General features: G+C 55.5%; 1 protein-coding gene across 1 annotated transcript in view; it reads left to right on the top strand.

Annotated features, from left to right (window-relative positions):
* DCHS1 (dachsous cadherin-related 1) overlaps positions 1–24,438 on the top strand; it is a 34,390-nt gene extending 9,952 nt beyond the window's left edge. Inside the window, exons 2-21 of the mRNA XM_060303573.2 lie at positions 3,892–5,796; positions 11,587–11,775; positions 11,866–12,097; positions 12,227–12,463; positions 12,795–13,820; positions 14,042–14,235; positions 14,446–14,542; positions 14,645–14,802; positions 14,973–15,837; positions 15,933–16,172; positions 16,267–16,392; positions 17,177–17,386; positions 18,406–19,284; positions 19,409–19,522; positions 19,694–19,905; positions 19,995–20,149; positions 20,345–20,475; positions 20,591–20,874; positions 21,204–21,342; positions 21,675–24,438. Coding sequence (XP_060159556.1) covers positions 4,012–5,796; positions 11,587–11,775; positions 11,866–12,097; positions 12,227–12,463; positions 12,795–13,820; positions 14,042–14,235; positions 14,446–14,542; positions 14,645–14,802; positions 14,973–15,837; positions 15,933–16,172; positions 16,267–16,392; positions 17,177–17,386; positions 18,406–19,284; positions 19,409–19,522; positions 19,694–19,905; positions 19,995–20,149; positions 20,345–20,475; positions 20,591–20,874; positions 21,204–21,342; positions 21,675–24,286 — 9,885 coding nt within the window. The 5' untranslated portion in view covers positions 3,892–4,011 and the 3' untranslated portion in view covers positions 24,287–24,438. The remainder of the gene's footprint in view (positions 1–3,891; positions 5,797–11,586; positions 11,776–11,865; positions 12,098–12,226; positions 12,464–12,794; positions 13,821–14,041; positions 14,236–14,445; positions 14,543–14,644; positions 14,803–14,972; positions 15,838–15,932; positions 16,173–16,266; positions 16,393–17,176; positions 17,387–18,405; positions 19,285–19,408; positions 19,523–19,693; positions 19,906–19,994; positions 20,150–20,344; positions 20,476–20,590; positions 20,875–21,203; positions 21,343–21,674) is intronic.
* Positions 24,439–24,737: the final 299 nt, after the last annotated feature.

Genomic DNA, 24,737 nt, shown 5'->3' on the forward strand with positions numbered 1-24,737 from the left:
CATTCATACATCCTTTCATTCAGAAAATGCATTGATCATGTGCTACGTGCCGTGCTCTGTGCTACACACAAAGGTGAATAAGGTACAGTCCTGGCCCTCAAACAGCTGACATTCTGGGTTGGGGACAAAGAATCCTAACACAGAATGTAAGAAGTACATTGATCTCACTATCCATTATCCCCACTCTGCTTTCTCTCCACTGACTGATTAAATGAACAGGACCAATTCTTAACCCTTGACTCCTAACCCAGTCTCTAGGCCTAGATCCCTGCCCTGGCCACTGCACCATCTCTCTGCACACAGCCTCTCCCCTCTCTGAGTCAGGCCTGTGCTTACTCTGACCTTCTTGTTCTGAATTCCTCTGACCTGTTATTCCATGGGGAAGCTCCACAGACTTCACAGCCTTGAGCCTTGGGGAGAGGGGTCTTAGTAAATCCTAGAGCTCTGAAGCCAAGGATGGTGTTGGGAACCGAGGAGAGAGCATCTACCAAATGCCCAACTCTGAGCTCCTTGTTTCCATTGCCTGTGATTCTCCTAAAACCCCACAAAGTAGGCATTAACATGGCCATTACATAGATTAGGAAAATAACACTCAGATTGGACTCAAAGCCAGCTCAAACTCCAGAGTCCCAGCTCTTTTCATTGCCTCACACAGATGGGAGACATTGGGGTTGGAAGTGTAAGTAGAGGGTCAGAAACTCTCATCCCGTGGGAGGACAGGAAGTCCTAGAGCAGAGCAAATCTAGAAAGACCAAAGGACACACTTCTGCAGCCATTTCTACGGCCACACTCCTGACCATGGTGCCTCAGGGGCGCGGGCGCACACGTGTCTGTGTGTGCTGTCTGAGTTGGCGTGTCCAGGGGCGCTTCTCCCCGTGGCAGCAGGTGAGGGTGGTGGTGTGCACTTACGAGGTTCTGCACATTTGTTCAGCACTGATCGCCTGCTCTCGTGACACCTCTAGGAACTGCTGGAGAACCAGAAACTAAGACCCTCAAGCTGCTCTCCTCAAGGAGCTTTCAGTTCGGTGTAGGGGGAGGGGTGTGATGGGCAGACGCATGAACAAATCAGGGCTGCTGTGCAATTTATTGTCAGTGTGCATCTAAGGCAGTGAGAGCCCAGTAGGGGATACCGTAGGCACTGCAGGGAGGTCAGAGAGATATCATAGAAGAGTCCACAGAAGACAGGATGTTTGAATGGGATCTTGAAGTTTGAGTAGGGGATGGCCAATTGGACAGGACTTTTAAAGGATATCTCAGGACAAAAGCATGGTACATACAAGGCAAGGAGTTGGGACGGATCAGGTGATGGGTTTAGTGTTGGAATGCAGGGTGCAGTGGGGGAAGGTGAATGTGGGGCACAGTGGAGAGGTTGGCAGGGCTCAGGTCAGTAAGATATATTAAGGAGGTTGGGCTTTGTCTTGCGAAGAGAAGTTCTATACCTAGTGTCCATGAACCCGTGAAACTGCAGACAGTTTGGGTAGATGTACATCTGCATTGTTTTGTCCATAATGGGCAGCAGTTTTCTGCCGTCAGTGATGGCAAACCAGTGGAAGCCTTTTGTCGCGACTGGTTTGGTGAGAGTTGTGAGGATAGCTCTGGTCAGGCGGACATGGATCAGAGGGGCCAATCCAGGAGGCATGGGGACCAGTAAAGGGCTGTGGCAGGAATCGAAAAGAGGGATGACAGTGCTTGGACTGGGACAGCAACAGTGTGAAAACATAGGAAAGGGCAGACTTGAAACATGTCTAGTTAAGATGGTCAGGTTTTGAAGACTAATTGGAAATCAGGACTGAAGAAAAGCAGGGAAAGCAAGGAGAGTTTCTGAGTGGTGGTGCTGTTCACAGGAAAGGGAATGGAGGAAGAAAATCAGGTTGAGGTGAAGGTTGGGAATACATTGTAAGGAAGTCCATCGTATGGCTGGACATGTGTCTCCAGTGCTCTCCAGAGCTGGAGATTGCAAAGTCATCAGCAAATAGACGGTACAGAAGATGATTGATACATTTGAATTGAAGGCATGGGAGTGGCTAAGATCACCCAGGCAGTGTGGTAAGTGGGAAAACATGCGGCCCTGGACTGAGTCCTGAGGAGCACCAGTTTTTAAGGGCAGAGGAAGAACTTGCCCAGGGGACTGAAGAGTGGACACAGAAGTACAATGGAAGCGAGAGGTGGGGGGCCACCATGGGAGGCCAGGAGGGCTAGGCTTCAAGAAGCCAGTGATCAGTGTTTCAGTGTTCCAGAATGATCCAGCAAGGAGATAAAAATGTGTCCATCGGATGTAGAGTACAGCGATGACTGGAAGCTTAGTGAAAGCAGTGTCACAGGAGAGGAAGACTCTCTGTGTAGATGGAGGAGGGGGTGAGAGGTGAGAAATTGGAGGAAGTGAACAAACCTTTCCGAGAGGGCAACGTCTCCACGGATTCGGCTCTCACTCAGTCCTTAAAGGCCTTCATGGGGCTTTAGGCCTCCTCCTTCTTGAACGTCAGCAGCATTTGAAGCCCTGGCTCCCTTAGCCACAGAGGCACCGCCCTTCCCTGGATTTCTTTCTGTCTCTCTCTCTGGCCAGTTAAGGCTGCCTTGGTCCAGCTGATGGTTCAGGCCCGAAATCTGCCCATCATCCGTGACTCCTCCCACTCCCTCATCCCCTGCCTCAAGCCATCATCAAGTCCTGCCTGTTCTACCTGCGAAACGTCCCGCAGAGCTATCCGCTTCTCCCCATTTTCCTTGCTAACACTCATCCAATTCACCGTCAATTCACCCTCACCTGGACTCCCCCAAGTGTGTTACAAGGGCTGTCCTAAGATAACCTTCCCATCTGTGTGATCCTTGTTTACAAAGGGGCAGCAGTAGAGATCTTCACAAGACGTGAGCCATATTGCAGCACCCACTCTTAAGATGCTTTCATGGCTTCCATTTGTCCCCGGCATAAAGTCAGAATCATCAGTATGGCCTTTGAGCCCCTGCCCCATTTCATACCTTCTGCCTCAGCACTCTACACCTCACACACGTTGTGCCCTACCTGCCCCGACACCCTCAGCCCCTTCTTGACTGCAGACTCTAAACCTCCCATTCAGTTCCCTCTTCTGAATGTTTCTGTATCCCTCTTCTCCGCCCACCATTGTCTAGCAAATACCTACATTAAGTAGATCCTGACTTGAATGTGGCTTCCTCAGAGAAGCACTCCCTGACTCCCTGACTGTGGTAAGCCCCTCCTCTATCCATGCCTTCACAGCTCCCGGCACTCCTCCCTCACAGCCCTTATCACACTTCTAATTACTTGTCCAATTCCTGGACTGTTTCCTTTATTCTCTGAGGTGTCTCCAGTGCCTCCACATAACAGGTGCTCAATCTCTTGTTAAATAGAGAGGGAAGTAGGGCTAAAGGTATATATATATATATAGAGAGAGAGAGAGAGAGAGAGGGAGATTATATATATATTATAGAGAGAGAGAGAGAAAGAGAGAGAGACTTCAGCATAGTTAAATGTTGGTAGAAGGCTCTGGCAGAGACGACATTGTTGAGATTCGGGTGAGGTTGCCAAGCACATGATTATTGAGGTATTAATCCTGGATGAGAAGAAAAATGAGAAAGAATTGGCCACACGTTTAAGTCTACAGATGGAAGGAAGGGAGTCTGAAGGCATTTAGGTCTGAACAATAGGAAAAAACAATCTGCTGGGGGGTGGAGGGGGGACGGGAATCAGAGTGGGATGGGACCTGCCAGGTAAAGACTGGAGTGGGTCCTGAGGAGCTTCCTGGGCCCCAGACGGTGTGAGGCAGCACAAGGGCCCTGCGGGGGCACTGAGCATGCTTGAGTCCTGGTGTGGCCTAGACCCCAGCCTGGACGGTTGATTCCTCCCCCATCATGACCTTTTTGCTTCCGATTTTCTCCCAGGCCAGGAATCGTGAGCTGGAGCCAGGGTCCAAGTTGGATCTGACCCAAAGCCTGAGATCAAGCTGGGCCCGGAGCCTGGCCTGGAGCTGGAGCCCGAGCCACAACTGGACTGCCCCTGCCATGCAGAAGGAGCGGGGCATTGCACCTTCTTGCCCAGGCATGCAGAGCCCCAGGCCCCTACCCCTGCTATCACTGCTGCTGCTCCTGGGCGCGGGGGTGCCGGGCGCCTGGGGCCAGGCTGGGAGCTTGGACCTGCAGATTGATGAGGAGCAGCCAGCGGGCACACTGATCGGGGACATCAGTGCAGGGCTTCCAGCGGGCACGGCAGCACCTCCCATGTACTTCATCTCTGCCCAGGAGGGCAGCGGTGTGGGCACAGACCTGGCCATTGACGAACACAGCGGGGTGGTCCGTACAGCCCGGGTCTTGGACCGCGAGCGGCGGGATCGCTACCGCTTCACCGCAGTCACTCCTGATGGCGCCACCGTGGAAGTTACCGTGCGAGTGGCTGACATCAATGACCACGCTCCAGCCTTCCCACAGGCTCGAGCTGTCCTGCAGATACCTGAGCATACCGCTCTTGGCACCCGCTACCCACTGGAGCCTGCTCGTGACGCAGACGCTGGCCGCCTAGGAACCCAGGGCTATGCGCTGTCTGGTGATGGGGCTGGAGAGACCTTCCGGCTGGAGACACGTCCCGGTCCAGATGGGGCCCCAGTGCCTGAGCTGGTAGTTACCGGGGAGCTGGACCGAGAGAACCGCTCACACTACATGCTGCAACTGGAGGCCTACGACGGTGGTTCACCACCCCGGAGGGCCCAGGCCCTACTGGACGTGACGTTGCTGGACATCAATGACCATGCCCCAGCTTTCAATCAGAGCCGCTACCACGCTGTGGTGTCCGAGAGCCTGGCCCCCGGCAGTCCTGTCTTGCAGGTGTATGCCTCTGATGCCGATGCCGGTGCCAACGGGGCTGTAACTTATGAGATCAACCGGAGGCAGAGCGAGGGTGACGGACCCTTCTCCATCGACGCACACACGGGGCTGCTGCGGCTGGAGCGGCCACTGGACTTCGAGCAACGGCGGGTCCATGAACTGGTGGTACAGGCACGGGATGGAGGGGCTCACCCTGAGCTGGGCTCGGCCTTTGTGACGGTGCACGTGCGAGATGCCAATGACAATCAGCCCTCAATGACTGTCATCTTCCTGAGTGCGGACGGCTCCCCCCGAGTGTCTGAGGCTGCCCCCCCTGGCCAGCTGGTTGCTCGAATCTCTGTGTCAGACCCAGACGATGGTGACTTTGCCCATGTCAATGTGTCCCTGGAGGGTGGAGAGGGCCACTTTGCACTCAGCACCCAGGACAGCGTCATCTACCTGGTGTGCGTGGCTCGGCAGCTGGATCGAGAGGAAAGGGATGCCTATAACTTGCGAGTTACTGCCACAGACTCAGGCTCACCCCCGCTGCGAGCCGAGGCTGCCTTTGTGCTGCATGTCACTGATGTCAACGACAACGCCCCTGCCTTTGACCGCCAGCTCTACCGACCCGAGCCCCTGCCTGAGGTTGCGCTGCCTGGCAGCTTCGTGGTGCGAGTGATGGCCCGGGACCCTGACCAGGGCACCAACGGTCAGGTCACCTATAGCCTGGCCCCAGGTGCCCACACCCGCTGGTTCTCCATCGACCCCACTTCAGGCATCATCACCACAGCTGCTTCACTGGACTATGAGTTGGAACCACAGCCGCAGCTAATTGTGGTGGCCACGGATGGGGGCTTGCCCCCTCTCATCTCCTCTGCCACAGTGAGTGTGGCCTTGCAGGATGTGAATGATAATGAGCCGCAGTTCCAGAGGACTTTCTACAATGCCTCCTTGCCTGAGGGCACCCAGCCCGGAACCTGCTTCCTGCAGGTGGGTAAGCCCCCCCCCACCCCCGCACACAGCAGGATGATTCTGTGGGCAGCAGTGGATCGATCAGAGGGTCACAGGGGACCTCAGAGCAGGCACCAAGCCTTGCAGGTGCCATCTGTTGATGGTGACATATGCCAGAGGGTTCGGTCCTACTCGATGAGCTCCACAGTCTGTGCGGAGGGTGAGGATTAATGAGAAGACGAGAAAGCAGGGTACAAGAGCTGGGCCAGGTAATCTTGGCAGTTGAGAGAATTAAGATTGGATATAGAGAAAATGTGTCTTGCGGTGGCAGGAAATGAGAGAGGACTCTTTAAAGTTTCAAAGTTGTTCTGCAGGGCAGAGACGGAGATCCTGCACACCCATGTGGCTCCTGTTCCCCAAGGGAGATGCCAGCATTTACAGAGCTCTCCAACCCTAGTCTAGTGCTGAGGTGTCCTGGAATACACCCCCATCCCTGTCCTTGGAACTGAGCCTTGATGGGACACTTGGGCTCAGGCACGAGGACGAGAGACAACAAGAAGTATCCAGTGAGATCCCAATGTCCAGAGCAGGAAGACCTCAGAGGAAAAGGCAGGAGCCCTGGAGAGGCTGTGGGGGCCACAGGCTTCCTGCAAGTCAGGCTTGGAGGAGATGGGTGGAGCATGAAACTGGAGAGGCAGGCTGAGGCCAAACTGCAGAAGTCCTTGGACACCAAGCCATGAAGGGCTAGGGCTTTACTTGGAAGGCAAAAGAGGTCACTGAACTTCTTTGAGGCAGAAAAGGCATAATCAAATTTGGTTTTGTTTTTTTTTTCAAGACTTTATGTTTTGGGGGCAGTTTTAGATTCATAGCAATATTGAGTGGAGGGTACAGATTTCTCATATACCCCATGCCCCCACTCATAGCCTCACGCATTATCAACATCCCACGCCAGGGTGGTACATTTGTTACAACAGATGAACCTACGTTGACACATCACTGCCACCCAAGTCCATAGTTTACATTAGGGTTCACTCTTGGTGGTGTATATTCTATGGGTTTGGACAAAAGTATAAAGTATATGTATAATTGACATATATAATGACATACACTATAGTATTATAGAGAGTAGTTTCACTGCCCTAAAAATCCTCTGTTCTCTACCTATTCATCCCTCCCTCCTCACTACAGATTGTTTTTTTGTTTGTTTGTTTGTTTGTTTTTTGGCCGTGCCACACAGCATATGGGATCTTAGTTCCCGACCAGGGATCAAACCCGTGCTCCCTGCATGGAAGTGCACAGTCTTAACTACTGGGACCACCAGGGAAGTCCCATTTTTGTATTTTTTTTTTTTGGAAGCTAACTTGCTTTAAGGGTGAAAGAGAGATTAGATCAATGGTAAGTGATACATTCAAAAATTAACTTACCCACTGTAAGCCTGGCACTCTGCTGGGCCCTGAGAACAAAGAAAGGAAACAGTCTTATTCCCAGGCCGGTCCCAGTCTAGGCAAGGAGACACACCAGTAACTAGTAATGCATCAGGCTGCATATGAGGGGCTATGGAAGCCTAGAGGCAGACCTTTGCAGAAGCAGTGAGACTTTGCCAAGTGGATAACATGGGGTATGAGGACAGGGACTCCAAGGCCACAGAAAGAGCTACAGAACACCATGATGTGTTCATGGAACTGCATTGTTCAAGTTGGCCTCGACTGTGCTGATGAGAAAGAGTTATGGGGAGGTGAGACAAGCGAGTAGACAGGGACCAGCTGCCAAGCTTTGACTTTACATTAGAAATCACAGGGAGCCATTGAGAGGCTCTAGGCAAATCTGATACATCTTCTGGAAAGATTGCTTTGGCTGCCCCATGGAATATGGATGCAGGAGAGGAGACTGGGGGCAGGGTGGTCTCTTAGGAGATTCGTGCTTGAAGTCTTTATGTCTCAGAAGTCCAGCAGATCCCCGAGCATTTTCTAGGAGCTGCCTGTTGGCCTAGACTTTCAAGCCAGTGCCTAGGCCTGGCTGACCTCCTGTCTGGCCAGACTCTGGGTACTTGCCTGCCTACTGCTGTCCAGCTCCCACCCACTCGCCCATGTGTTTACTCTCCCTCTTGGCCCAGGACCAATGGGCTGTGGCTTCCAAACGTCTTCCCTCCTCACTAGTGCCTGAAGCAAGAGGGCATCTCTCCAGGTGGTTTCCTGGAGTTTTTACTAGTAGTAATCATAGGAAAGCAGGGGTAAAAATGACCGTTGGGTGTTCATAACTGTTACAAGAAGTCTTAATATTTGATTCATTCAGTATTCGTTTATCAAGTATCTGCCATGTGCCTGTCATTGTATTAGGGACACAGAACACAGTAATGACTGAGTAACCACTACCTAATTCATGGAGTTTATAGTCTAGAGGTGAGATTCATATGCAGAGAAACAGTTTTATTCCAATAATAAAAACTTCTATATGGGGATATTCATGAGGTACAGATAGGCAGTTCGAACGTTTTCTCAAAAGAAAGGACCTTTGAGCTGAGACTTAAAAGATGAGCAGGAGCTGATGAGGGGACGAGATAAGGGAAGGGTTGAAGCAGAGGTGACACGCAGAGAGAAGTGGAAGAGCTTGACTTGTCTGACTCGTTCAAGGGCCTACAAGTGGCTCGGTATCTCTGGAATTTAAGGTGTGAGATGAAAGAGTGGGAGATGAGACTGCAGGAGGCCAGATGGTGAGGAGTCAAGCCAAGCCGAGGAGTTGGAGCATTTTTCTTTCGGGGACACTGAAGACATCTGAGTAGAGGAATAATATGACATTTGTCTTCTCAAAAGATGCTTTTATTAGTTAGTGTAGAGCAGTGGTTCACAACGGCTGGTGATTTTGCCCTCTGGAGGGGACATCTGGCAATGTTTAGAGATATTTTTGGTTGTCACAACTGGTGGGATCTATTGGTATCTAGTGGGTAGAGATGCTGTCAACATCCTATAATGCACATGACAGCACCACAACAAAGAGTTTATCTGATCCAAAATGTCAGTCATGCCAAGGTTGAGAAGTCCTGGTATGGAGGACAGATCGGAGGGTCAGACGCCTATGAGAAGGGAGCTACAGTAATCCAGGGGAGAGACGACTCAGGCCCAAGTCAGGACAGTGATAATGGTGATGGAGAGCAACAGACAAGTAGGAGGGATAATGAGGATTTACTTAGTCCCTGCTTGATTGATATGCCAAGAGAGGAAAAGGGAAGAACACATTGCTGGCTCGAGCAACTGCGTGGATGGAGGAATCATTAGAGAGGGGTTGGGATTATCATGAGTTTAGTTTAGGACAGGTTGGATTTAAGGGGCCTGTGGGACGTCCAAGTGGAGATGTGGAGCAGGCATCTGGATGTACAAGTTTGGAGCACAGAGGAGTGGTCTGGGTCAAAGTACAGATGAGGGTCAAAGCCACAGCAGTGGAAGAGAAGGCCCTGAGCGTGTGCAGAATAAGAAGAGGCCAAGGAAAGATTCCAGAGAACAACAGTGTATAACAGACAGAGTAAGGAGAGGTGGAGGGAGGCTGGGAGTGGGGAAGCAGTGGGTGGAGAAGCAGGAGAGCACAGTGTTAAAGTGCCAAAGCAGGAGGGACACCTGGGAAGGAGGTCAGCATGGGGCAGATGAAGTAAGTTTGTGGTCTGCTAGGAATTTTAGAGAGTTCACAGATGAAGGTCTTTATTTTCTCCTTGCACTAGTGCATGTGATGAGAGCTAGGGGTGGGGTGGGGTGGGGACAAGAGGAGAGAGATGAGGTTAGTTACAGCTTTCAGGCAGAGCTGGAAGTGGGAGCTGACCAAGGTTGGACTATGTAGCAAGGCTGAGAGCCTGCTGAAACTGGAGACTGCAATTGCACTAGGACCTCTGAGCAGGGGCTGCACAGGCCAGAAAATTCACTTCTGCCTTGGTCATTTCCAGTCAACGGCCCCTGCGCCTTTTGGGGTCACTTCCTGACAACTTCTCTTGACCACTATTTATTGCTTTCTTCCTGCAGCGGGTCAGAGGGCAGAGGTCTTTAACAGCTTCTGGAGATGGTGCGGCAGCTGTGCTGCAGCCCGCCAGACTGATCCAGGGGGAAGTTTGTCTCCTGGGATATCCAGGCCCACAGCCATAGTAAAGAGTTGGGGCAGGAGCTGTTTCCAGGGTTCAGCATGGCAAGGTCTTAGTGTCTCTCAGGAGGGTAAACAATGGCACAAATCACTTCTGTCAAAGGCCCGGGCAACGATCAGCAGTCCTCGGCTAGGCTTCTCTCTGAGCAACATTTTCTGGCCAAGAAAGGGGAACTCTCCAGCTTCCTTTTGCAGCATATCATGACCCTGAGGCCCGTGTAGCCACAAAGAGTACTTTGTCACAAGCTACAGCAGCCTGCACCAGCTAACTCACTACTGAGGGCCTAATGTGCACCCAATTTATAAAACTTAGTTTGAAAGAAGCTTTTGTTGTAAGGCAGGGCAATCTGAATGTCTGTTTACTCAATGAACAAATATACATAGAGTACCTACTGTGTGCCTGGCCCTGTTTACTAAATGAACAAATATACATAGAGTACCTACTGTGTGCCTGGCCCTGTCCTAGGCTCAGAAGCTTTTGGAATGGTGTCTCCTGCTGATCTGGCTCTGAAATGTTCAGAGGCTCCTGACATTGGTGTCCAGTCATAAACTCTTCCTGAGCCAGTCTGGGAGATGCCTGAGAAGTCACCAGGAAAACCTTCCCCTATTTCTTAGTTTTGGGGAGCCCCTGGAACTTAATGACCTCGGTATTTTCCTATAGACCTGCAGTTCTCCCTTTCTCATTTCCAATGAGGTTGGCTTGAGAGATGAAGGGACGCTAAAGGTGCCTGAGCCACATCCCATAAATTCATAGTGCAGATCCTGATCACTCCAGTTACCAGATCCGAGTACCAATCAGATCCCACTTTATAACCAAACGCAATAAAGAGCAGGCCTATAACATCAGTCTCAATAACTCTGTCGGTCAGCCAGTTCTCTGATTGGAGTGATTATGAGACTTGGCGATGGTTATTAACTCCCTGTGACCCACCTGGAATTTGCTATCACAGCCCTTAGCACTCTCCTTTTAAGTACAGTTGGTCCTCATCATTTGCAGATTCTGTATTTGTGAATTCGCCAACTCTCTAAAATCTATTTGTAACCCTTGAATCAATACTCATGGAGCTTTCACAGTCATTCCCGGACATGTGCAGAAGGATGGAAAATTCAAGTCTCTCAACAAGCACATTCCCGGCTGAGGTCGAACAAGGCAAAGCTCTGCCTTCATGTTACAGCTCTTATATGGTAAACAAGGGTCCTTTTCGTGGTCTGTTTAATGCCACGTTTTTTGCATTTTTGTGCTTTTTGTTTGGTGATTTTGCTGTATAAAATTGTCCCCAACTGTAGTGCTGAAGTGATGTCTGTTTTCCTAAACACAAGAAGGCTGTGCTGTGCCTTATGGAGAAAATACATGTGTTAGATAAGTTTCATTTAGTTATGAGTTGTGCCATTGGCCATGAATTCAGTGTTAATGAACCAACAATATATATTAAATAAGGTGCCTTTAAACAGAAACACACATAAAACAAAGTTCTATATTGACCAGTCGACAAAAATGTTGTGATCAGAGTCTCACAGGAACCTAACGCAAGTGGTGAGGTCTGAGCTGGGTTTGGATTTTGGCCCGTGTCCTACTAGTCCCTTCTGTGTGTCCACCATCCCAAGACTCTGGGCACCAACTGGCCCAGGGCCTGCTCCTTCCAGTTGCCCCTTAGTTATGGCTTTTCTGGCCAAAAAGATGGGGCATTACTCACCCCAGCCTCTCCCCAGGTGACAGCCACAGATGCAGACAGTGGCCCATTTGGCCTCCTCTCCTATTCCTTGGGTGCCGGACTTGGGGCCTCGGGGTCTCCCCCATTCCGCATCGATGCCCACAGTGGCGACGTGTGCACGACCCGGACCCTGGACCGCGATCAGGGGCCCTCAAGCTTCGACTTCACAGTGACAGCTGTGGATGGGGTGAGTGGACAGTCTGTGGGCAGACTGGGGTAGGGCATTCACCAGGGCCAATCAAGGGCCACCTGACTTAACGGCTGCATGTCTCACCAGGGAGGCCTCAAGTCTATGGTGTACGTGAAGGTGTTTGTGTCAGACGAGAATGACAACCCACCTCAGTTTTATCCACGGGAGTATGCTGCCAGTCTGAGCGCCCACAGTACACCAGGCACAGCTGTGCTGAGGGTGCGTGCCCATGACCCTGACCAGGGACCCCACGGGCGACTCTCCTACCACATCCTGGCTGGCAATAGCCCCCCACTGTTTGCCTTGGATGAGCACTCAGGTGAGGATCTTCACATTCCCAGGGCTTGCCTCCCCATCTGCCTAAATGAAGCACTGCCTGCCCCCCACCCCCCAACCTTTCCAGCTCTATTCTGTTTCCTTATACATCTCCACTTCTCCGTCCTCCCAGGGCTGTTGACGGTAGCCTGGCCCTTGGCCAGACGGGCCAATTCCGTGGTGCAGCTGGAGATCGGGGCTCAGGATGGAGGTGGCCTGCAGGCAGAGCCCAGTGCCCGAGTCAACGTCAGCATTGTGCCTGGAACTCCCATACCACCAGTATTTGAGCAACTACAGTATGTCTTTTCTGTGCCAGAGGATGTGGCACCAGGCACCAGTGTGGGTGTAGTCCAAGCACACAATCCATCAGGTATCACTTATCATTATATCCATTCGGTGCCGTACCCAGACACCCCAACATAACCCTCGAGTATCACACCACTGATAGCCCCAACACAAAACACTCTGGTTCCAATCCCCGCCACCTCCGTGGGCATGGTACAGGCACTCTGCTTCATCCCCAGGTACACGAATGTCACCCTGGTGCCACCCAGCTTCTCTGCCAACACCTGCCCCTCCCCCTAATACTTCGAAAGGCCCAGGTGTGGGCACTGCCTAGCCCTTTTGGGGATCGGAGTCTGGGCTCCAACTCAATAGATGCCCCCCCATCTCTTTTCTGACCCTTCTTTCCTCTTCCCTAGGTCGCCTGGGGCCTGTGACCCTCACCCTATCAGGTGGGGATCCCCGAGGACTCTTCTCCCTAGATGGGGCCACAGGGCTGTTACAAACGCTTCGAGCTCTGGACCGGGAGCTGCTGGGACCAGTGCTAGAGCTGGAGGTACGGGCAGGCAGTGGAGTGCCCCCGGCTTTCGCCGTAGCTCGGGTGCGTGTGCTGCTGGATGATGTGAATGACAACTCCCCTGCCTTCCCTGCACCTGAAGACACGGTGTTGCTGCCGCCAAGCACTGCCCCAGGGACTCCCATCTATACACTGCGGGCTCTGGACCCCGACTCAGGCGTTAACAGTCGAGTAACCTTTACCCTGCTTGCTGGGGGTGGCGGGGCCTTCACTGTGGACCCCACCACAGGCCACATACTGCTTATGGGTCCTCTGGGGCCTCCAGGGGGGCCAGCCCATGAACTGGAGCTGGAAGCCCGGGATGGCGGCTCCCCACCCCGCACCAGCCACTTTCGACTGCGGGTGGTGGTACAGGACTTGGGGACCCGTGGGCTGGCTCCCCACTTCGACAGCCCTACCTACCGTGTGGACCTGCCCTCAGGCACCACCCCTGGAACTCAAGTCCTGCAAGTGCAGGCTCGAGCACCAGATGGGGGCCCTGTCACCTACCGCCTTGCAGCAGATGGGCCAAGTAGCCCCTTTGGCCTGGAGCCACAGACTGGGTGGCTCTGGGTGCGAGCAGCACTGGACCGTGAGGCCCAGGAGTTATACACGCTGAAAGTAACGGCAGTGTCTGGGTCCAAAGCTGAGTTGGGGCAGCAGACAGCCACAGCCACCGTGAGGGTCAGCATCCTCAACCAGAATGACCACAGTCCCCGCTTGTTTGAGGAGCCCACCTTCCTGGCTGTGGCTGAGAACCAGCCCCCAGGGACCAGTGTGGGCCGGGTCTTTGCCACTGACCGAGACTCAGGACCCAATGGACGTCTGACCTACAGCCTGCGACAGCTGTCAGAAGACAGCAAGGCCTTCCGCATCCACCCCCAGACTGGTGAGCACTGGGACCCAAAATCTGAGAGCCCATAGCCTCATCCTCTGACTGGGTGAGCACCCAGACACGCTCCCCAGAGCCTGGCCACGAGGACCAGGACTGAGCTAGAGTTTTACCCGGGCATTCCCTTCCACACTCCCCAAACCCCGGCCTCTCATGGACCTCAGGCTCTGCATCCCTAGCTACCCCATACATGATCTCTGTCTGTCCTGCACTCCCAGGAGAGGTTACCACACTCCAAACTCTGGACCGTGAGCGGCAGAGCAGCTACCAGCTCCTGGTGCAGGTGCAGGATGGGGGGAGCCCACCCCGCAGTGTCACAGGCACCATACACATTGCAGTGCTCGACCTCAATGACAACAGCCCCACCTTCCTGCAGGCTTCAGGGGCTGCTGGTGGGGGCCTCCCCGTACAGGTATGTGAAGCTGCAGTACTCTGCCCTGAAGAAGTAAGAGGGTATATGGGTCTCTGCTTAGAACTGTAGGTGTAAGTAAGAGAGTCTGCGTCTTGGAACAGGTTTGAGAGCAAAAACGGGGCTCTGCCTGAACATAGGTGATGGGAACTCCATCCTGAGTTGTCTCAAGAACAGGAAGGAGACAACTGTAGATGAGTTGTGTTCCCACAGGTACCAGATGGTGTGCCTCCAGGAACGCTGGTGACAACTCTGCAGGCCAGGGATCCGGACGAGGGGGAGAATGGAACAATCCTATACATGCTAACTGGTACGGGGGCTGGAGAGAAGGGAGTTGGTGGGTGATGGCAGGCCCTCATGACATGCCCAGCTCTGGAACCCAAGGCCTCGCCCTTCCTCTGCCTGTCCCCAGGCCCTGGCTCAGAGCTCTTCTCTCTGCACCCTCACTCAGGGGAGCTGCTCACTGCAGCACCCCTGACCCGAGCAGAGCGGCCTCACTATGTGCTGACGCTAAGTGCTCACGACCAAGGCAGCCCCCCTCGGAGCTCCAGCCTCCAGCTGCTGGTGCAGGTATGGCTGCCCTTCCTCCAATCTGTCCACGTCTCCTTGGTCACCAGTGTGGGCACCCTCTCCTCTAGTCAGGCCACTCTGACCGCCCTTCCTGCTACTCAGCAGGCCAGCCCAGATTCCCTTTTACATGGGTCCGCCTGATTCCGTACTCCCTCCTGGGTCCACAACAGGTGCTTCCCTCAGCTCGCTCGGCTGAGCCTCCGCCGGAACCCTCAGACCCAGACCCGGCCGCACCTGTGCCTGTCGTGCTGACCGTGACAGCAGCCGAGGGCCTCCAGCCCGGCTCTCTGTTGGGCTCGGTGGCGCCGCCAGAGTCGGCGGGAGTGGGCGCACTCACCTACACACTGGTGGGCGGCGCGGACCCGGAGGGCACTTTCGCGCTGGACGCGGCCTCCGGGCGCTTGTACCTGGCGCGGCCCCTGGACTTCGAGGCGGGCCCGGCGTGGCGCGCGCTCACAGTGCGCGCCGAGGGGCCGGGAGGCGCGGGCGCGCGGCTGCTGCGAGTGCAGGTGCGCGTGCAGGACGAGAACGAGCATGCGCCGGCCTTCGCGCGTGACCCGCTGGCTCTGGCGCTTCCGGAGAACCCAGAGCCGGGGGCGACGCTGTACACTTTCCGCGCGTCGGACGCCGACGGCCCGGGCCCCAACAGCGACGTGCGCTACCGTCTGCTGCGCCAGGAGCCGCCCGTGCCCGCGCTTCGCCTGGACTCACGCACCGGGGCGCTCAGCGCCCCGAGAGGCCTGGACCGGGAGACCACTCCCGCTCTGCTGCTGCTCGTGGAAGCCACCGACCGGCCTGCCAATGCCAGCCGCCGCCGCGCAGCACGCGTTTCCGCGCGCGTCTTTGTCACGGATGAGAATGACAACGCTCCGGTCTTTGCGTCGCCCTCACGTGTGCGCCTCTCTGAGGATCAGCCGCCGGGGCCCGCAGCGCTGCATGTGGTAGCCCGGGACCCGGACCTGGGCGAGGCTGCACGCGTGTCCTATCGCCTGGCAGCTGGCGGGGACGGCTACTTCCGGCTACACCCCAGTACCGGTGAGTTGGGCCGGGGGTGGGGGTGGGGACGAGGAGGGTGCTGATGTGGGGCGAGTGTTGAGGTTTCCTTCCAACCCGCCCTACCGCTCAACTAGGAGCGCTGTCCGTGGTGCGGTCCCTGGACCGTGAACAGCGAGCTGAATTCTTGCTGACTGTGGTGGCCTCCGACCACGGCTCCCCGCCGCGCTCAGCCACACAGCTCCTGACTGTCAGTGTCGCCGACGTCAACGATGAGGCACCCACTTTCCAACAGCAGGAGTACAGCGTCCTCTTGCGTGAGAACAGCCCGCCTGGCACATCTCTGCTCACTCTGCGGGCAACCGACCCAGACCTGGGTAAGGCCTGGGGGGATGGGTTGAAAGAGGGATGGACTGGGTCAAGAAAGGATATATTCACCCTCTGATCTTCCCCCACGCTGCCCCTCCTCAGGGGCCAATGGGCAAGTGACTTATGGAGGCATCTCTGGCGAAAGCTTCTCCCTGGACCCAGACACTGGAGTTCTTACAACTCTTCGGGCCCTGGATCGGGAGGAGCAGGAGGAGATCAATCTGACAGGTGCGCGTTTGCAGGATCCCCAAAGCCTGAGGCGCTGGAAACAGCAGTGTTACGTGGGCAGGACCCGCAAAGTACATTTTATAAGCTTACAGCACAGTTTCTATTATATATATATTTTTTTTTATTTTATTTTATTTTATTTATTTATTTTTGCGGTACGCGGGCCTCTCACTGTTGTGGCCTCTCCCGTTGTGGAGCACAGGCTCCGGACGGGCAGGCTCAGCAGCCATGGCTCACGGGCCCAGCCGCTTCGCGGCATGTGGGATCTTCCCGGACCGGGGCACGAACCCGTGTCCTCTGCATCAGCAGGCGGACTCTCAACCACTGCGCCACCAGGGAAGCCCTCTATTATATTTTTAATCCTTTTGGGGAGTCAAGAGTTTGGCAGAGTGCAAGTTGAACTGACGTCTAGGCTGTCACCAGTGTGATCACGCTCTCAAATGCATAATGTCGCAGCTATGCCCTCTAAGGTTCCCTCAGGTTACACTGCAGCCGTTTAACAGAGGAGCAAGTGGATATTGAGTACCAAAGAGATTAAGTAACTTGCTTAGGCTAACACAACTTGGAAGTGGCAGAGCTGGGACTTGAACTCAGATCTTTTGTTACCTCACTTAGTGCCTTTTCTGTCACACCACCACATATATGTATGTGTGCCTGTGTGCTTGTGGGGTGTGGAGAGAGGGACATGTTCTGATTTTTGTGTGCACCTGGGGAACACTATGTGGTGTGGATTCCTCCATGGGATGGGAGCAGGCTGGATCTCACTGATTTTGCTTCCCGATAGTGTATGCCCGGGATGGGGGCTCGCCTCCGCTGTTGACCCATGTCACAGTGCGAGTGGCTGTGGAGGATGAGAATGACCACGCCCCAACCTTTGGGAGTGCCCATCTCTCCCTGGAGGTGCCTGAGGGCCAGGACCCACAGACCCTTACCACGCTGCGGGCCTCTGACCCGGATGTGGGAGCCAACGGGCAGCTGCAGTACCGCATCCTGGGTGAGAACCTTCCCGCACCCACTTGCCCAGGTGTACTCCTTGTTGGCCTGTGTCAGACCCAGCGTGCCCGGGTCTCCTTTTCCTTCTCTTTATGTTTCTGTGTCTCCAAGCATCTATTTCTGTGCCCCTCCAGTTCTTGATCTCCTCTTTGTCTCTTTTTATCTTTTTGTTTCTTTTCTTTCTTGATTGTCTCTCCCTGTAGAGCAGTTGTTCTCAAACTTTTTCGTCTCAGGAACCCTTAACATTCTTAATTTTTGAGAACTGTAAAGAACTTTGGCTTATATGATATCAGCATTTATTGATATAATAAAATGTGAAATAATAATTTAATATATAAAATATATAGTAAACAAATTATATCAGTATTTACAATATTTGATATTAAAGATGAGAAAATTTTAAAATATCATTGCAAAACAAGCCAATGAAGTATACCACTTGCCGTATTTCTGCGTAGGCCCAAGGAAATGTTAGGGTTTCAACTAACAATTTGTTGGACAGTAATGAGGTTACAAAGATTACAGCATGTGTAACCGAACGCAAGCCAGCAAAAACGAGTGAATCTCTGAAAACAACACATATTTATGCTCTAAACTTTCTACCTAGAATATTCTGGGAAACACAAGACTACACAAGCACACACATTCCATTAACCATCCAAGTCATGATGTCATCACATGTCATGTAGCATCCGGACCCCACTCTGCATTTGTGAGTTGATGAGAATGAAAAAGTCATACAATGTCTTAGTATTACTATGAAAATAGTTTTGATCTTATGTACTCCCCAAAAGGGTCTCAGGGGAATCCCTGGGGTCTGCAGACCACACTCTTAGAAAAGCTACTTTGCAGTGTCTTTCTTTACCTTCTGTGTTTCTCTTTGTTTCTCTGCCTTTATCCCACTTTCCCTCTTTTCTCTCTCCCTCTCTCTTTCTCTTTCTTTGCCAGGTTGCCTGTAAATCACCCCCACTCCCACGGGCTGACACATGTATGTTTATGTGTGCATGCCCTTCTCTGCAGATGGGGACCCATCAGAAGCCTTTGTTCTGGACCTAGCTTCAGGGGAGTTTGGCACCATGAGGCCACTAGACCGGGAGGTGGAGCCAGCATTCCAGCTGCAGATAGAAGCCCGGGATGGAGGCCAGCCAGCTCTCAGCGCTACTCTGTTTGTGACAGTGACAGTGCTGGATGCTAATGACCATGCCCCCGCCTTCCCTGTGCCTGCCTACTCTGTGGAGGTGCCTGAGGATGCACCTGCAGGGACCCTGCTGCTGCAGCTACAGGCTCATGATCCTGATGCTGGGCCCAATGGCCGCGTGACCTACTACCTGGGTGCAGGTGCAGCAGGAGCCTTCCTGCTGGAGCCCAGCTCTGGGGAATTGCGCACAGCCACAGCCCTGGACAGAGAGCAGTGTCCCAGTTATGCCTTTACCGTGAATGCAGTGGATGGTGCAGCTGCTGGACCCCTAAGCACCACGGTGCCTATCACCATCATGGTGCGCGATGTCAATGACCACGCGCCCACCTTCCCCACCAGTCCCCTGAGGCTGCGCCTGCCCCGCCCAGGCCCTAGCCTCAGTACCCCAACCCTGGCTCTGGCCACTCTGCGAGCTGAAGACCGTGACGCTGGTGCCAATGCCTCTATCCTATACCGGCTGGCAGGCACACCACCTCCTGGCACCACTGTGGACTCTTACACTGGTGAAATCCGTGTGGCCCGCTCCCCTGTATCCCTGGGTCCCCAGGATCGTGTCCTCTTCATCGTGGCAACCGACCTTGGCCGTCCAGCTCGCTCTGCCACTGGTGTGGTCATTGTTGGGCTGCAGGGAGAGTCTGAGCGTGGACCCCGCTTTCCCCGGGCCAGTAGCGAAGCCATGCTCCGTGAGAATGCACCCCCAGGTGGGTGCCCAACCGTGTCGCCCAGCTTTGTATCCCTGGATGGGTTGGGGTTACTAACTAAAAATAGTCCCCAGACTCCCTCCGTCTAGTGCTCACATTTCAACCAATATCATCCCCTCTGCAGGGACTCCCATTGTCTCCCCCAAGGCTATCCATACAGGGGGCTCAAGTGGACCCATCACATACAGCATTCTCAGTGGGAATGAGAAAGGGACATTCTCCATCCAGCCTAGTACAGGTAAGGGGCGGGAGCAGGGGGCTCTGTGAGGGGACAGGCTCCTGGCGGGGGTCCTCTTTGGGCCCGAGGAGTCTCTGGTTGGGGAGAGGCTGCCCTTGAGTAGCGGGCCTCAGACAGGAGGCTCTAGGGCAAGCAAGAGGTCTGTCAGTGATACATTCCACCTCCCTCCAGGAGCCGTCACGGTTCGCTCAGCAGAGGGGCTGGACTTTGAGGCAAACCCACGGCTGCGACTGGTGCTGCAGGCGGAGAGTGGAGGAGCCTTTGCCTTCTCCGTGCTGACCCTAACCCTGCAAGATGCCAACGACAATGCTCCCCGCTTCCTGCGGCCCCACTACGTGGCCTTCTTGCCCGAGTCCAGGCCCTTGGAGGGACCCCTGCTGCAGGTGTGGGGTGTGACGGGAAGATGGGGGGCAGGGCTGGGCGGACTTTGTCTGTGGCCAGCCCAGTGCCAGCAGCCTCCTGCTTTCCCCAGGTCGAAGCAGATGACCTGGATCAAGGCCCCAGTGGACAGATCTCCTACAGTCTGGCCGCATCCCAGCCAGCCCGGGGATTGTTCCGTGTGGACTCAGCCACAGGCACTATCACTACCACAGCTATCCTGGACCGTGAGATCTGGGCCGAAACACGGTGAGGCTTGGGTGGGTCTGTAGACCCTGAGACTCCATCCCAGGTCCATCCAGTTTTGAGCCCCGCACGGAATCCCCTTCAATCCCTAGGCCACGTCTTGAGTTCCCCACCCCCCAGCCTGTCCTGAGCCCTCCTATCCCTGCCCAAGGTTCTCCCTTATCCCCAGGCCCCACCCCGATTGTGCTCTGTGTTCAGGCTGGTGCTGATGGCCACAGACAGAGGAAGCCCAGCCCTGGTGGGCTCAGCTACCCTGACGGTGATGGTCATCGACACCAATGACAATCGCCCCACCATCCCCCAGCCCTGGGAGCTCCGAGTGTCGGAAGGTGAGGACTGGGTAAAGTGAGAGGTACAAAGGGCGGTAGGGAAGCACTTTTCCCCACTCTGGGGCTCCAGGGGCCTCTGGGACCATGCCAAACACACTTGTCCCATGTATTGCAGATGCACTATTGGGCTCAGAGATTGCACAGGTAACAGGGAATGATGTGGACTCAGGACCAGTACTGTGGTATGTGCTGAGCCCTTCTGGGCCCCAGGATCCCTTCAGTGTAGGCCGCTATGGTGGCCGCCTCTCCCTCACGGGCCCCTTGGATTTCGAGCAGCGTGACCGCTACCACCTGCAGCTCCTGGCACATGACGGGCCTCACGAGGGCCGTGCCAACCTCACGGTGCTCGTGGAGGATGTCAATGACAATGCACCCGCCTTCTCACAGACCCTCTACCAGGTACTGATGCCCCCACCTCTGGGCCCAGGGTTGTTCACAACGGAGGGGAGTGACAAGGCTGGAAGGATCTGAGGTGGGCTGGATGTCAGAACTGACTTGGGGACGGATCTTTGGGGATATAAGACCAGCCTTATAAGTCCTGGGAACTGTGTCCAGGTTCTTCATCCGGTGCCCACAAATGGGGGAAGGGGCACAGTCCAAATTCTAAGGGGTAGATGGGCTCCAAGCTGGGACGGATGCCAAGCAGAGCTCATGAGACCAGGCTCCAGAACATAGGCTGAGTGGGCAGCTGGGACGCTTGGCCTTAAACCCTTGTCCTCACACCCCAGGTGATACTGCTTGAGCACACACCCCCAGGCAGTGCCATTCTCTCCGTCTCTGCGACTGACCGGGATTCAGGTGCCAATGGTCATGTCTCCTACCACCTGGCTTCCCCTGCTGAGGGCTTCAGTGTTGACCCCAACAACGGTGCGTCCTTCCTGGGATCTACCCCTTATCCTTGACTGTGCTGGGCCATGTTTTGACCTCATTCCTGGAATTTCTTGCCTGAACTCTTAACTCCCTAGATCTCTGACCCAGGGAGGACATTTTCTGCCCTTTGTCTCTATTTTAAGCACTGTCCTGACTGCATGCCTAGAAGCCATTCTCTGAATCCTGGAGGCCCCTCTGTAATCTCCTAGCACACAGGCCACTCCCTGGAGTCTGACTTCCGAGGCCATTTCCCAGTCCTCGAAGGGTCACTCTGCTCACCCACAGCCTCTGCTGATGGCATATTTCTCTTCATTCCCTTCTCATCTCAGGGACCTTGTTCACAACAGTGGGGACAACGGCCTTGGGCCATGAAGGGCCAGGAGTGGTGGACGTGGTGCTGGAAGCACGAGATCATGGGACGCCGGCTCGGGCAGCACGCACCACAGTGCACGTGCAGCTGCAGGACCAGAACGACCACACCCCGAGCTTCACATTGTCACACTACCGTGTGGCGGTAACTGAGGATCTGCCCCCTGGTTCCACCCTGCTCACCCTGGAGGCCACAGATGCCGACGGAAGCCGCACCCACGCCGCCGTGGACTATAGCATTGTCAGTGGCAACCGGGGCCGAGTCTTCCAGCTGGAACCCCGGCTGGCTGAGACGGGGGAGGGTGATGGACTAGGCCCCCGGGCCCTGGGCTGCCTGGTGTTGCTTGAGCCTCTAGACTTCGAAAGCCTTGCCCAGTACAATCTAACTGTGGCTGCAGCTGACCGGGGGCAGCCACCTCGAAGCTCGGCTGTGCCGGTCACCGTCAGTGTGCTGGATGTCAATGATAACCCACCTGTCTTCACCCGAGCATCCTACCGTGTGGCAGTACCTGAGGACACACCTGTTGGAGCCGAGCTGCTGCACGTGGAGGCCTCCGACGCTGACCCAGGCCCGCATGGCCTTGTGCGTTTCACCCTCAGCTCAGGCGACCCTTTTGGGCTCTTTCAGCTGGATGAGAGCTCGGGTGACTTGCGACTGGCCCACCCCTTGGACTGTGAGACCCAGGCTCGACATCAGCTTGTCGTGCGGGCTGCCGACCCTGCCGGGGCACACTTTGCCCTGGCACCAGTGACCATCGAGGTGCAGGATGTGAATGACCACAGGCCAGCCTTCCCTCTGGGCTTGCTCAGCACCAGCCTGGCAGAGAACCAGCCTCCAGGCACTCTCGTGACTACTCTGCATGCGACGGATGGCGATGCTGGGGCTTTCGGAAGTCTCCGCTATGACCTGCTGGACGCTGGGCCGGGGCCTGAGGGCCGCGAGGCATTTGCGCTGAACAGCTCAACAGGGGAGTTGCGGGCACGAGTGGCCTTTGACTATGAGCACACAGGAAGCTTCCAGTTGCTGGTGGGTGCTACCGATGCTGGGAATTTGTCAGCCTCAGTCACTGTGTCAGTGCTGGTGACTGGTGAGGATGAATATGACCCAGTGTTCTTGGCTCCAGCTTTCCACTTCCAAGTGCCGGAAGGTGCCCGGCGTGGCCACAGCCTGGGTCACGTGCAGGCCACAGACGAGGATGGAGGTGCTGATGGCCTGGTGCTCTATTCCCTTGCCACCTCTTCCCCCTATTTTGGTATCAACCAGACTACAGGTGCCCTGTACCTGCGGGTGGACAGCCGGGCACCAGGCAGCGGAACAGGCACCTCTGGGGGTGGGGGCCGGACCCGACGTGAGGCACCACGGGAGCTGAGGCTGGAGGTGGTAGCACGGGGGCCTCTGCCTGGTTCCCGGAGTGCCACAGTGCCCGTAACTGTGGACATCACCCACACTGCGCTGGGCCTGGCACCTGACCTTAACCTGCTATTGGTGGGGGCTGTGGCGGCCTCCCTGGGAGTCGTGGTGGTGCTCGCATTGGCAGCCCTGGTCCTAGGGCTGGTGCGGGCCCGGAGCCGCAAGGCTGAGGCGGCACCTGGCCCGATGTCACAGGCAGCACCCCTGGCCAGTGGCTCTCTACAGAAGCTGGGCCGAGAGCCACCCAGCCCACCGCCTTCAGAGCACCTGTATCACCAGACTCTCCCCAGCTATGGTGGGCCAGGAGCTGGAGGACCCTACCCCCGTGGTGGCTCCCTGGACCCTTCACACTCAAGCGGCCGAGGCTCAGCGGAGGCTGCAGAGGATGACGAGATCCGCATGATCAACGAGTTCCCCCGTGTGGCCAGTGTGGCTTCCTCTCTGGCTGCCCGTGGCCCTGACTCCGGCATCCAGCAGGATGCAGATGGACTGAGTGACACATCCTGCGAGCCACCTGCCCCCGACACCTGGTATAAGGGCCGCAAGGCAGGGCTGCTGCTGCCGGGTGCAGGGGCCACTCTGTACCGAGAGGAGGGCCCCCCAGCCGCTGCCACAGCCTTCTTGGGGGGCTGTGGCCTAAGCCCTGCACCCACTGGGGACTATGGCTTTCCAGCAGATGGCAAGCCATGTGTGGCAGGAGCACTGACGGCCATTGTGGCTGGGGAGGAGGAGCTCCGTGGCAGCTATAACTGGGACTACCTGCTGAGCTGGTGCCCTCAGTTCCAGCCGCTGGCCAGCGTCTTCACAGAGATCGCCCGGCTCAAGGATGAGGCTCGGCCGTGTCCCCCGGCTCCCCGTATTGACCCACCACCCCTCATCACTGCCGTGGCCCACCCAGGAGCCAAGTCTGTGCCCCCCAAGCCAGCCAGCACGGCTACGACCCGGGCCATCTTCCCACCAGCCTCTCACCGCTCCCCCATCAGCCATGAAGGTTCCCTGTCCTCAGCTGCCATGTCCCCCAGCTTCTCGCCCTCACTGTCTCCTCTGGCTGCTCGCTCACCTGTCGTCTCGCCATTTGGGGTGGCCCAGGGCCCCTCAGCCTCAGCACTGAGTGCAGAGTCCGGCCTGGAGCCACCCGATGACACGGAGCTGCATATCTAGCTGTGGCCCAGGCTGGGCCCCGACCTGGGATGCGCACAGTGTCCCCAATGCAGGCCCCATCTGAGCCTGCCCTGGGCAGCCTCGGACCATGATTGGCCACGGGGGAGGCCAGATCCCCACCCCAGAGTCCTCCAGTGGGGACAGGTCTCACGTCTCACCCTGGCCCTGTCAGAGCACCAGCACCACGAGGCCCTGTTGGGCACTGACCTGTGGCCGGGTCCGGTGTGGAGAGAAAGATGATGAAGTAGGCAGCAGCCCTGGGTCCTCCTCAGTGAGGGCTTCTTGCCCTGTGCCAGCACCCTGAGATGGAGCTGAGACTTTATTTATTGGGGGGTAGGGGGAATGGGGGCAGTCCCTCTAACTTGTTTGGGCCCAGCTCCTTTGGGTTCCACTGACACCCCTGCCCCTGCCCAGAATCAAGTGCCAATTCTCACTCTGGAGCCTTAATAAA

The sequence above is a fragment of the Globicephala melas genome, chromosome 8, assembly GCF_963455315.2.
Source record: "Globicephala melas chromosome 8, mGloMel1.2, whole genome shotgun sequence".
NCBI classification, from domain to species: Eukaryota; Metazoa; Chordata; class Mammalia; order Artiodactyla; family Delphinidae; genus Globicephala; species Globicephala melas.